Source organism: Helobdella robusta (genome assembly GCF_000326865.2).
Source record: "Helobdella robusta unplaced genomic scaffold HELROscaffold_9, whole genome shotgun sequence".
Classification (NCBI taxonomy): domain Eukaryota; kingdom Metazoa; phylum Annelida; class Clitellata; order Rhynchobdellida; family Glossiphoniidae; genus Helobdella; species Helobdella robusta.
Window position 1 is genome coordinate 1,289,263 of NW_008705512.1, and position 14,085 is coordinate 1,303,347.

The 14,085-nt window shown below is 32.5% G+C and overlaps 1 protein-coding gene across 1 annotated transcript in view; it reads right to left on the reverse strand.

Annotated features, from left to right (window-relative positions):
* Positions 1 to 5,002: 5,002 nt before the first annotated feature.
* Positions 5,003 to 14,085, reverse strand: part of HELRODRAFT_108583 (hypothetical protein) — a gene marked incomplete at its 3' end in the record, with an annotated part of 33,060 nt that continues 23,977 nt past the window's right edge. The window contains exons 4-6 of the mRNA XM_009033081.1: positions 6,857 to 7,190; positions 6,712 to 6,799; positions 5,003 to 5,144 (exon numbers count right to left, since the gene is read on the reverse strand). Of these exons, the coding sequence (XP_009031329.1) occupies positions 5,003 to 5,144; positions 6,712 to 6,799; positions 6,857 to 7,190 (564 nt within the window). The remainder of the gene's footprint in view (positions 5,145 to 6,711; positions 6,800 to 6,856; positions 7,191 to 14,085) is intronic.

Below are 14,085 nucleotides of genomic sequence, written 5' to 3' on the forward strand. Positions count from 1 at the left end.
TGCATCTTTTTTTAAATTCCATTTTATTACTATCTTATCGTCAGTAGGGCTGAGGCTTCTCGAGACAACATCTCGCCTCGAGACGAGCTCTATACTATCTTTATCTTGCCTCGAGACGTCAAAATGTTAGACTCGACTTTGTCTAATCTCGTTTTAAAACAATGTCAGTCTTGGTATCATTTGTTAACTGTCTTGATACGTCTTAAAAGCATGACGTGGTAGGAAATTATTTTTTATACATGCATTTTTTTAAAATCATTTTGGTAAACTCTTCTATAAGCATACATTAAAACATGCACACATGTTAACATATTTTGAAAAACAAATTTCTCATTGACAGTGCTTGGTAGTAACATCAGGCAATGGTAATTTAAAAGTAATTACGACATAATCAAGATAATCACATCAATCAGAAGGTCCAAGCGGAGCAATCGTAATTCTTCACGCTTCATATCATTTTGCATTATACAATTCATTCATTGGTAAAATCTGACTTTTTTAAAAAATTCTTAATGATTTTTTCAAATTTTGACGTTTTGGTCACGTTTTTGTCTCGAATTTCTTGTTTTGTCTTCGGATGCCTCGAGATATGCTATTTGAAAGTCTCGTTTCGGTCTCGTTTTGAACTCTCAGTGTCTTTATCATGTCTTGTTTTTAAAAAACATTGTCTTGTCACAGCCCTGATCGCCAGCCGATACGATACATCCATGTACTGTACATATTTTGTACAATCGAACTGTATGATTGTGATTACAGGCAAGACAAGATATATAGCTGCATGGTGCTGAATATACACAAATTCGTAAATAAAAAAATTATAAAGCATACAAATTATTTTATCTGCATAAGTTTTATCCGTGTAACTATAATTTAAAAAAACGAAATAAATATGCACGAAAATCAAGACAACGCCAGTATATTAACAGTAATTCAAGGATATTAGATGTAAAAGTGTGTATATTGTATATAAATACTGTTTATATAAATGTGTGAGAGAGTTTGTGTGGTTGATATTGATAATCATGTACAAAACATTTAAAGACCGGAAAAAACACAAACATGAATGTGCCATACAAGGAGGTCTCGCACGAATGGCTCAATGTAAATACGTTTTCATACGTATTCATTTCCATTCAAAATAATTACTTTTATTCATTAAATTTACACAAATCTGTAAACAACACACCGAATTGATATTCTGATGGTTAAGTTTGATTGGACAAGTGCATTTTCATTTAAGTTTCTTGATGGTGATCACGATTGTGGTGTAAACAGATGGTTCAAGTGAATCAACTTTTATATTTTTAAATGCCGCCTTTTTTTTCAAATAAATTTATTTATCGCTTTTGTTCTTTCTCACTCTCTTTCTTTATCTCTTTCTTTTTTATATAAATCGATATTACCAGAGGCTGTGTATGCAAACAAGAATGAATACATGAAACCGAGATGTATGCCAAAACGAATAACCATTTCAATGAGATGCTTGTTGAGAATAGGTTCAGTTCCACAATATATGGCAGCATTGGTACCGTGATGTTTAATTGACAGTCGACAACCTACATTTCGAAACGTACCTCAATAAACAAATGCATTTTAGAGCAATTTCAAAACATTTAAGAAAATAGCAAAGTATTTTGTGGTTGATCAATGAATATGGTGCTCAAAACTGAAAGTGTTGGATGGAAATATGAAGTGAGGATGGAAACGAAATCACTTCAGCATTGTGAACTTCAACATATTCATAAACGAAATCTCCTGTATTTTTGGTGCGAGACATACTCTGGAATTGAAAAAATTTTTGCTATAACAAAATTCATTGAAACCGTTCAAACATAATCGTGCAAAAAGGGTTTTCAGCCATGTGAAGTGATGAAACGTGCTGTGTGAAGAGAGTTTTTGTAGTTGGAAGCAATCAAACGTCAGCATGTCAGTCAATGGAAAAATCAATTGTCCTTAATTCCAATGAGAGTCCATTGCGTTTGTTTCTGCTTGCTGGTACAAAATGTGACTCGATGCATGCATGTTTGTTTTCATTGCTGTTTTCCATTCGTTTTGCGTTGTTTTTGGAGGGAGGGTCCTGTGCAACTGGGCGGAAGGACGTGTCGTTCAAAAATGGAAGGGAGAAGATTTAAAAACTTTGGTTCATTGCTTTGCAGGATTATTTTGATGTTTCTTATTTTTTTATGTTTTTCTAAACTAACAAATTAAATTTTAAAGAGGATTTTAAAAAATTTCAAAAATTTTTTTTTAGGTTAAAGCTAAAAGTTGATAAGAAAACGTATGTATGCCTTTCAGCGAGAACGTTTAAAAATTCACTGCTCTTCCAAAATTAATGACATGACATTACGAGGTCCATTGTTTTATTTCACCCGCATGCAGCATCATTCAAAATGAAAATGCCAACTGCAGTTTCAGGCTCATCTCACTATAAGCCATGAAATTGTATTTTAAAACTTTAACATTTTGATTGAATCAAAAGCGTGAGCTAAATGTAAAAAACAGTTGCATCAAACAGATTTCATTTATTTTTATTGTATGCGTGCATTCTATACACCAAAATTAATTTGTTACATTAAAATGAAACCTAACTGCATTTGAGACAACAGTTCCACATCATCTTCCAATCTGCAGACCAACAAGCAGATGGAGTAATAAAAATAAAAAAAATAAATGTGTTTTGATGATGGTGGATAGGATGGTGCAAAAAATAAAATGCAAATGATCATATTCAAAAATTTGTATGGGACATTTTATAACATTCGCATAAACAATTGGAAATAATGAAAATATTTTCAAAAGAAACTTCAAAGAAAACTTATGATTCAAGTCATTTGGTTAGTTAGAAGCAGGGCTTCGAACCGGAACAGAACCGAAACCGAAAACCGGAAAAAACCGATATTTTAGCCGGAACGAAACTCGGAACTGAACCGAAATATTTTTTGCTTGCCGAACCGAAATCGAAAACCGGAACGAAAAAAATAACGTTCCGGTTCGAAGCCGTTAATATATTTTTTATAACGAGCACTTCTATAAATAATTTTTCAAAAGTCTTTGTTATTTTTGTTTGTATTATATCTTTGATCATTTTAATCTTCTATTTTTTTCATCTGTTTTAGTCATTGTATATAAGTATATACTTTTGTTTTCTGAGAAATGTTATGCATTTTTATACTTTGTTTCCATTTGCTGGCTAAAAAAATATTTGAACACATTTTTTTGTATATTTAGAAACTTAAAAAATTCATGACTAATAGTTTCTTATTGAGTTGAAATTTAATTAACAATGATATGTCAATAACTAAAATATCCGATACACGCGATACCGGCAACATTTACAAAAACGCAATTAAATATAATTAATTAAATATATTTGCCCGCAAATTTATTAGCGCGCTCCACCACGTAATGTCAAAGAAATTAACTTTTCATTTCAATAAATTTTTTTTCGCTTAGTTTCGTGATTATTGCATTCAGAATTATTTGTTACGGAATTTTTAATTTAATTTGGCTTCTTATCAATAATTATACATCATTTTATAAGTGTTCTTTACTTTGCTTTACAAATTTGCGCCAGTAGGATTGCGAGGACCATTTACAAAATTTGATAACTTTGATGGGCAAAAACGTTTTCCGGAACTGAACCGATAACCAGAACCGAACCGAACCGAACCGAACCGAAATTTTATTTGTAACGAAAACCGGAACTGAACCGATATATATTTTGTTAGTCGAACCGAAACTGAAAACCGGAACAAAAAAAATTACGGTTCGAAGCCCCGGTTAGAAGCAACGTGTCTGGCTGATTCCAGCAATAAACTTCCACGCTTGTAACACGTATTCATTCATACTGCACTCTTGATGTACTTACTGTGTGTACATCTACAGCTCGAATGAATGATTAAAAGTATCATGAAAATCTTTGAAATCTAATTTGTGCGTGGTTAGTAAAATTTAACATGAATAAATACAATTAATTTTAATTACTATTAAACGCAGTTAAATCTAACAAATAAAACCAAATATTCACGCAATGAGATAAAATGATGATTTGGACGCGTTTCTTTTCAAAAACGAACAAGAAGAGGTAACTGAAAATAACATGCTTTAGAAAAGAATTTTTCATCGTATTATTCAACCTTCTGGCGATAACAGCGTAGTACTTTGAACGAGTCGTACTCATGCACTCGCATAAAGTTTCAAGATCAAGCAATTCGCTCAGTTCTGTTTTTTCTCGATATTTCTGTTTTATTTCCACATTTACTTTTTTTCAAAAGTAGTAATTCATTGGAACAAATTACAAAATATTGCCATTGAAGCAGTGTTATTTGGCATCGGTTAAACGTTAAAAACAAAAATAGTATAAAATCATATTTAAAGGACTAAACAAATGTTTGTTAGGTACGTAAACTCGTTGTTTGTATTAGTGTATTGACACAACTAATAGTACCATTGAAATGAATTGAAATGTTGACGAGGTTGATTAGGGGAACCATTATAATCAATCAACCAGCCAGCCAACTAATAAATAAATCAATCACCCAGCAAACCAACAAACTAATAAATCAATCAATCAGCCAACCAGCTAATAAATCAGTCAGTCAGTCGGTCAGTCGTCGGTCGGTCGGTCGGTCAGTCAGTCAGTCAGTCAGTCAGTCAGTCAATCAGTCAGTCAGTCAGTCAGTCAGTCAGTCAGTCAGTCAGTCAGTCAGTCAGTCAGTCAGTCAGTCAGTCAGTCAGTCAGTCAGTCAGTCAGTCAGTCAGTCAGTCAGTCAGTCAGTCAGTCAGTCAGTCAGTCAGTCAGTCAGTCAGTCAGTCAGTCAGTCAGTCAGTCAGTCAGTCAGTCAGTCAGTCAGTCAGTCAGTCAGTCAGTCAGTCAGTCAGTCAATCAATCAATCAATCAATCAATCAATCAATCAATCAATCAATCAATTCAATCAATCAATTTATTAATCAATCAATCAATCAACCGAACTACCCAACAGTCAATAAGTAGATGAAGCAATCAATGATTGAGACTGCCAGACTTCTTGTAGCCGGCGGTGTTTCTCTTCATGACGTCTAGACACGGTCCTAGCAGCCTCTCAAAGGAGTCCCTCTCCAAAAATGCGACCTTCACCTTTCCGTCTGCATACACACTGGCCGTCCTGTGTGTGTGTGTGTGTGTGTGTGTGATTGTATGTGTGTGTGTGTGTGTGTTGGTATGAATGTGTGTGCGTATGTGTAATTTACTTTGGATGTGTGTGTGTGTGTCATTTCTGAATGATTATTACACAATCAATAAGACCGAATTCAATGTGTTGTGTATTGTACGTAAAAATACATACATGATACGCTGATTTAACAAAGATTTATATCTCCTCTGTGTGGATAAAAAGCTCCGACTCCTCAAAAAATTGCGACTCCGAGACTCTGGTCGCCGATACAGCAACAAGAAAGGATGTTTTGTTTACCTCATATCAACGTTCACGGAGACTTGACCAGAAGGATGTTTTTTTTCCCTAATTTTATGCAAGTTTTTTTTTATTATTTTTTTTTCTAGTAGTAGTAGTAGTAGTAGTAGTAGTAGTAGTAGTAGTAGTAGTAGTATTAGATGTTGTAATAGTGGTGGTATGGTGGTGGTAGAAGAAGAAGTAAGTGCTTTTGAGATTGCATTTTATCGGCGCTCAAAAAATGCTGTGTTATAATAATAATATCTTTTATTTTTAGTGATAATAATAATAACAATAATAGTAGTAGTAGTAGTAGTAGTGGTAGTAGTAGTAGTATTAGTAGTAGTAGTAGATGATGTTGTAATAGTGGTGGTGTGTTGGTGGTAGTAGCAGAAATAATAGTAGTAGCAGCAATAGTAGTAGTATGAGTAAAAATATAAATAGGCACAAAAATAATTCTGATAAAGAGAAAAGTAAAAAAAGGTTACTATGATCCAAGTTATCGTTAGTGAACAACAAGCCATGATGGAGACAAAAGTAGTTTTAAAAGAACATCAACGGAAATGATGAAACTCGTTATGAACGTACCTTTCTGTCTGCCTGCTAGCTAGCTGCTAGCTGGCTGTTAGCTGGCTGTTAGCTGGCAGTTTTGTTTGTCTATGTGGTGGATCTTATTTATTTCATCATGAATCTCGTTTGAGAGACGGGCAAGTAATTTTTATCTCACTTGGATCGATTTTAGTTGAATGGTTTTAAGTTATTTTGAACAAATTTTCATCTTACTAGTTAGCGATTATGTAGTTATAAGTTAAAAACCATTCATCAGAGATTTTAATAACGATCGTTGGAGGTTTAATGGGATAACTATTTGAATGAAGAACAAACGAATGAATGAATGAAGGAATGAATGAATGAACAAATGAATGAATATTAAATGATAGAATTTATGGCTGAAAATATAAATGAATAATTAAAAAGTAGAATAAATAAACAGTTTGTCATAATAATTATTCTTTATTTTTTCCTCGGCAGATTAATCATCAGATGAAATAACAATCCATCACAATCGTTTCTCATCACTTCAACACGCATTTCCCCAATCGATCAGCCCAGTCTCAACGGCTGTCAACAAATTTGAAAAATATTTTTCACACGAAAATTTCTAGAGAGAATTTTGAGAATAACGTCCACAAAAATTTTTGCAGCGTAAAAATTATGTTTTTATGTCACATTTATGGTAAGTGTATCAAAATATAAAAAAAAAATAGGTAACAAAACCTACCTAGGCGTTTTGTCAAGTAGTGCCATTTCTCCAAAGTATGATCCAGTGCCAATCAATCTACAGGCTTCTTCTTCCTCTCCTTCGTCTTCTTCAACAACTTCCACTTCCTTTCCATTCGTCTGGTTGATGCTGTCTTCGACACAACTCTTCCTGCGGATAGTGACTCTGGCAGATCCAGATTCAATGAAGTACATTCCGTTGGCGTTCTCGTCCCCCTGCTTGATGATGCACTCGCCATCTTCGAACGTCATTGAGACCAGGGCGTCGGCCAGCGTCATCCTTTCGTAGTTGTCCAGGCTGGAGAGCATGGGAACGCTTTGTAACAGTCGCTCGTACATCTGACGCTTGCGAAACGCGCTCTGCAGAACGATTCGTCTGAAAGATTTTCTGTCCATCGCCCACAAAGTTCCTTCCGTGACTGCCACCACTGAAGCCGCTCTCGGCATGTTGTACATGAGGGCTAACTCTCCGAAACTGCCCTGTGTGGTTTTCAATTTAATTATTTTGTTCATGTTGATTGAGATTTCATTATTTTACATTTTGTTGTACATTAACTTTTACCAACTCATTTTGGACTTTCCAAGTTTTGTACTTGAAAAAGTTTTAAGTTTTTCAGATTAAATGAATATAAACAACAATGAAGTTTATGATAAATTGCATTCAACAGAAGCACAGGCTCACTTTAATTTTATTGAAACGTAGGCGTTGCAAATATCATTAAATTAAAGTTTGCTTAAAACGCTTTTTTTTTCTTACATCAATTATAATTTGTTTTAACAAAACAATTACTCTTTAACTGAACTTAAAATTGGCCAACTGATTTTATTTTTAATTTAGAAAGAAAACATTGAATTTAAGAATTAATTTAAAAACTTTCGACGTCTTTTCTTGTTAAAAACTTTTAACTCGTTCATACTTTTGTCGGCTTTCAAACGGCGCTTGATAGATTTCAGAAGGATAAATTCTTCTTTTCGAGATGAAATTTTTAAACGTCTTGAAAGAAAAAAATAAAGGAGCTTATAAAGAAATTAAACAGGCTGCCTCATCTGTTCCCATCTTCAAACTGTATGTTCTAGATCTTCATTAAATTAAATTAAATTTATTCTAAATCCTCTATTTTATTCTGGAAAATTTTTTCTTGAACGTAATTCACATGAATTAAAAAGTTGTTGAATGAATTTTTCAGATAATAAATTAAATTCTAATTCTTTCTTTAATTTTTATTTGGTTTGAATGGACGCACATTTTGCGTTGCTTGCCGGCTTGTGAAAAATCAACAATAAGAGAAGAGTTGAAGCCCATAAGGAGATTGTCGTTCTTATCTTACGGCAACTAAAATATTAAATTCACACACACACACACACACACACACACACACACACACACACACACACACACACACACACACACACACACACACACACACACACACACACACACACACACACACACACACACACACACACACACACACACACACACACACACACACATACACACACACACACACATGTTCTATTTATTTATTATAAAATGGTTTTTTGCAATGGTGCATTAGCAAGCAAGCACGTAAAATGAAGGATGATAATTCAGATGTAATTCGAACGGCCAACTTCATTTTTAAATAAGGCTTTCGTTGACGGGACGCATTCCAACGTTAAATCGAACGTGAAAAATTATTATTTTTTAAATCATTCAGCTCATGTTAAAATATTTTAAATTAAAAATTTAAATGTTTGCTGTCATTTTCATTGCTTTAAAAATAAGTTTTAGGTTCATCCCGTTAGGTTCGAAGTATGTTGATAGATGAACAAGTATAAATTAATCTCAATATTATTGTAGATTTCATTTGATGTTGAAATAAAATTCATCGCTAATCACAAAAATGTAAGTGAACATTGATATAGTTTCTGAAAACATGTTATAGTATATATCACGATAGACTGATGTTTGGTGCGAGTAGACCACGCAGGTACAATCAATAAAGGAGCTTCAAACAAAAAAACAATCCGATGCTTGTTACAAACACCAAGAAATTTACCATCATTCATAAATGTTTATTAAAAGTGCACCAGTAACAAGCTTGAAACTAGTTTATAATTTTATTTGCCTACCCATTTACATTCAAATTTATAATTTTCCATATCATGAAGACTATCAAATCACCAAAGTAGCTTAAGTGCATGGTGTTGTGGGATGAAGTTTTATTTTAGATCATTAAGAATTAGAACCAGCTAACTGCGGATTCAACATCTTCAGACACAACTCTTTTTCTGCTTGAGCTAATGCATCAATTGCATGTTAATCTTAATGATAAGTGCTGCACATAGTTTGATTTCATCTGGTGTATATAAAAGTAATTCAAAATTTATAACGTCAGTGGTTTTGGGAACATTTAAAAAATTTAAAATAAAAATTTTTTGTTTGGAGATGAAATAACTTGAAATGAGATTTGCTTCATAATCCTTCAGACCGTCCAAGTTACAGTTCGTTTATATTTATCAACTCCAACTATCGTCACTTTTTGTAGCCTCATCATTAAAAAATTCCCCACATAAATAAATGAAAGAATGTGTTGACATCACCTTTAGAGAGGTTAATACCTCGAAAGCGATGTTTCCAATTTGACTGATCCGTCGTACGTTCATGCTTCCACTGAATTGATCGTCAATATTTCATGCAAACAAATCGATCGCATTATTTTCGCCCTTCCGTGTAGCTACATTTATTTGAGTGGAAGACATCAGCGTGCCTATCGTTATACTTTGGAGTATGTTTCAACTGAATATCAAACATTTGAGTGCATGCAATGGATTATAAAACATTTGTGTGTGCATTTGTGTCTACATTAAACAAAAGGTAATAATTTTTTATAGTGGGATGAGATCCGTGTGATAAATTCAATTTGTTGATCTGTCTACAATCGAAGCAGTGGGAAGCTATTTAGATGCACTCATTAATAACGCACAAAAATAATAAGAATCGTCACGTACCAAACATGCATCATTACATGCTGGCACTCGACGTTATTATTAATACACCCAGGGGAATATTGTATCTTTATCTAATTCATCTATCTATCTATCTTATATCTATCTAATATCTATCTATGTTTCTATTTACATGCACTGTATTTAATTACACTGAAACATATGTACCTATATTTATGAATATATACATTTATGACTATATCTATAAATGAGTGTTTGTGTGGTTGTTCGTTTGGTCTTTATAGTCTCAAGAGCTATCGAATCATTTGTTTTGAAATTTTCTTTTTCGGGTTAAATGATAGGTGAATTTTTGACGGGAATCAAAGTTAAAATATTGACTTGAAATCAGACCATTAATCCGAAGACATCAAGGTTCCATCAGTAATTTACACACCAATGATAAGGACTAAAACTTTCCGTAACATTTCTTCAACGTCTGCTGTAAAAATTTGAAATAAACTTTTTCCAGATATCCAATCGTACGTAGGTTTTCATCAGTTATGTTGAAAATTTCCAGTTTGATTTCTCAAACGTATACCATTGATATTTGTCGCTTAATTTTTAATTTTGGATGGTGTCTAATACTCTAATTTTATTGTTTTTTTAAATTTGTTGTTTATTTGATAATCCATGTACTTTTATTTTTTTATAGAATCATTCATTTCCATTTCAAATTTATTTTGATTTCAAAAGTTTCACGGAATTCAGGTGTTTAATTGCCATAAATTGAAATGGAATTATTTGGCAACGTGAAAGCTTCGACAAGGTTTTTGTTAACAGATAGCTACATTCACTAAGGAAATAATTAGAAACCTTTAAGTACATGAAAAAGTTCAATGGATGGAAAGTCATAAAAGTGGTTCAATTGATTTCATGGAGCACTCTTGCGAATGAATAGAGCGAAAGCATGCCAGCAGGTTTGTATTTATGCTTCTGCATAATTGCATGTGTAGTTGTGCAAGTTTGCTTGCGGTTGCCAACTAAACTCGTTTCTCTAAAAACTATAAACTGAGATCAAATACGCAAGTTAGTACATTGAAAGTAATTACATGCATTTAAAGTTCATTTTCCAGAATTTGTTTTGGTGGATTGTGTGAAGTTTTCGATGAGAAACAATGGTTTAAAGATTTTGGCTGGTAAAATATTTGTTTCTTACAATGGATTGAGATAATAAAATTTTTCCGCCCTTTTGGGGTAATCGTGCTGAGATAAATTAGGAAGATAATGATGAATTTTGTTGTTTGTTGTTGTTGTTTGTTGATCTACAATATTGATGATAGTTATTCATTTTGTTGTTTATCTTTTGGCAGATTGAACTTTTCGCTTAGTGGCATGTGGTGGTAACGTCACAATCATGAACCATAACGGGGCATCAAACTATCAATTGACGACTTCTCATCTATCATATGTGGCTGGCCATATTTTAAAGAAGCATTGCATAAGCTGCTGTTCATTAAGTCTTGCGAATAAGCTACAAATTTCGAATCGTGGATTTGTAATGGTAATTAATTATATTTTCCCTTGTTTATTTTCCCAGGTATCAGCGGGAGACAGCCACACAGTAAAAGCGAGGACGTTAGAATCCACGCATTATGAAGACTGCACGTGCAGTCGAACTCAGTCGCTACAGAGCAAGACCATAAATAATTACATAAATGAACAAAAATAAACAAACACTGATAAATAACAAAAAAGATTTTAAATATTATTAATTTGTAAGCGATAAAGATGAAAAAAACTCTCAATGCAAACATTGAATTGGTATTCAACACTTTAAACGCACATTCACGTGAAACCATTGTCGCTATTGTTACCTGTTCTAATTAGTTGTGAAATTGTTGTTATTGTTGTTGTTGACGATGTTGTTGTTGACGATGTTGTTGTTGGCGATGTTGTTGTTGATGTTGTTGTTGTTGTATAGTTGTTGTGTTGATGTTTCTGAGGAGAATGTGGAAGATGACAGAGACAACAATGATGATTAAATGAAAATCAAAATAAGGATTAATGATAACAAAGATAATGACGGTAAAAATAACAATGAAAGATGCCGATATGCTGGATGACGATGATGAAGTTGGAAATGGTTTTAACTCACCGATTTCTTGCGGGCGAATTCAGCGTACATCGATTCAACATGGGAATAATGTTGAAAAAAGGTTTAGAAAGAATGTTGATGATAATATGATATGTTCAATGATGATTGAGATTTTTTTATTGTATATTTGAAAATTTTTTTTTAATGTTAGAGTGAACATTTTGTTAGTTTCACATCAGCATTATTAGCAGCTCTTCATAGGTTTGGATTTATTCAAGTAGCACACGCAAATGAAGTAAGTAGATTGCACGAAAGTTATGTTAGTTGGACTATCCAATCCAAGCAACGAATCCATTGTGGTTATATTTTTGTAAAACGCGGTCATTTCTTTCTTCCAAAATATGTAAATCATTTCATTGGACACGCAATTTTGTTTGCTGTGTCACATTGTGACATTCTTTCTACAGGGAAATTTTGCAGAAATATATTCTGAATAAAACAAAAATTAACCAAAAAATCACAAATTATAGAAACCAATTAAGATTGTGCCCCACTGATTTGGTAAAAACCAAATTTCTAATAGCAAACTTTTTCGTTTTAAAAAAACAATTTTTTTATAATGGAAATATTGTTGTAGACTGTGCACGGATGTTGTGGTGGAAAGTCAAAGACTCATGGAAGAGACGGTCAATAATGTTTGGTAGATGGATGGATGAATGACTTTCTGATCTAGCGGCAAATTGATTATCCAAATTTTTAGTAATTACAGAAATTTTTCTTCACAATTTAGAAAAAAAAACTTTTATCAAGTAACATATTTGCATTGCTGTTTTAGTTTTAAAACAACACAGAGCAATACAATACAATACAATACAATACAATACAATACAATACAAGACTATACAATACTATGGAATAAAATACAATATAATACAATACATTGCAATACAGTACGATACGATGTAATACAATACAATAAAATACAATACAATAAAATACAATACAAGACAATACAATACAATACAATACAATACAATACAATATAACACAATACAATACAGTACAGTACAATACAATACAATGCAATGCAATACAATACAAAACAATATAATACAATACAACAAAATACGATACAATACATTACATTACAATAGAATACAATACAATACAAAACAATACAGAAAAAATTAATTGTTACTACCAGGTGCATTTTTATTCAGAAATTCATTTCATATTGCAAATACAACGAACAACCAACTTTTTAAAACTTTAACACCTACCAATTAAACCTAGTTTTGCAAAAATGTAATAAAAAAACAGAATGATAACAAAAATAGTTGCGAATTTGGTAACAATGATAAGTGATAATGATATTTTTATTATAAAAATAGTTTTATCATCCAATGTTAATAATACAGTGATGAAGGCAGAAATATATCTTATAAAAGTACCTTATAACCTAAATGATAGAACGATCAATGTCATTGAGAATAATATTATTAATAATAAAATAATAATAATAATGATAAAAATAATATTTTTTATAACAATAATAATGATGATGAAATTTTTTACATTCCTAATAGTGAGAAGATAGCGAGGATTAACATATTGATCGATCTAATGACGACGATAATGAGAAAGATAATGACTAAGATCACCCTGATGATGGTGGTCGTGGTGGTTAGTAGTGATGGTGTTAGTAGTTGGTAGTAGTAATGGTAGCGATGGTGGTTGGTGGTGGAAAGGTTTGTGACGATGATAATGGAAAAGATGACGACGACTACTCCAGTTACAATTGACAATGAATTTTTTGGTGAAGACGAGCTGATGATGACAATTTATAATGAAAATATTAATAATTTAAACAATAGGAAACTCATTGAATAAGTAACAATTAAACTTATTAATGAAACTATATTAAGCACTCTTGAAATATGTCCTTTCTGAACAAAATGTTGGCGAAGATTGGACAAATCTCAACCGGCCAAGACAAACATCAGCACAGCACAAGAAAACATCTCGAAATACGTGTACGGAAGAGCACACGTCCTAGCGTTCAACAATATCGACGTGTATGTAAATATGTTTCTTTATGGCGTACAACTAAAACTACAACAACAACAACAACAACAGCCACAACAACAACAACAACTACTACTACTATTATTATTATTACTACTACTAATAATACTGCTACAACAACAACAACAATCACAACTACTACTACTAATACTGCTACAACAACAACTACTACTACAACAACTACTACTACTGCTCACGTATACCTACCTACTTGTTCGTGGGACAAAAATGTTTAATTGAAATAAAAATGGAAATAGGAGTGAT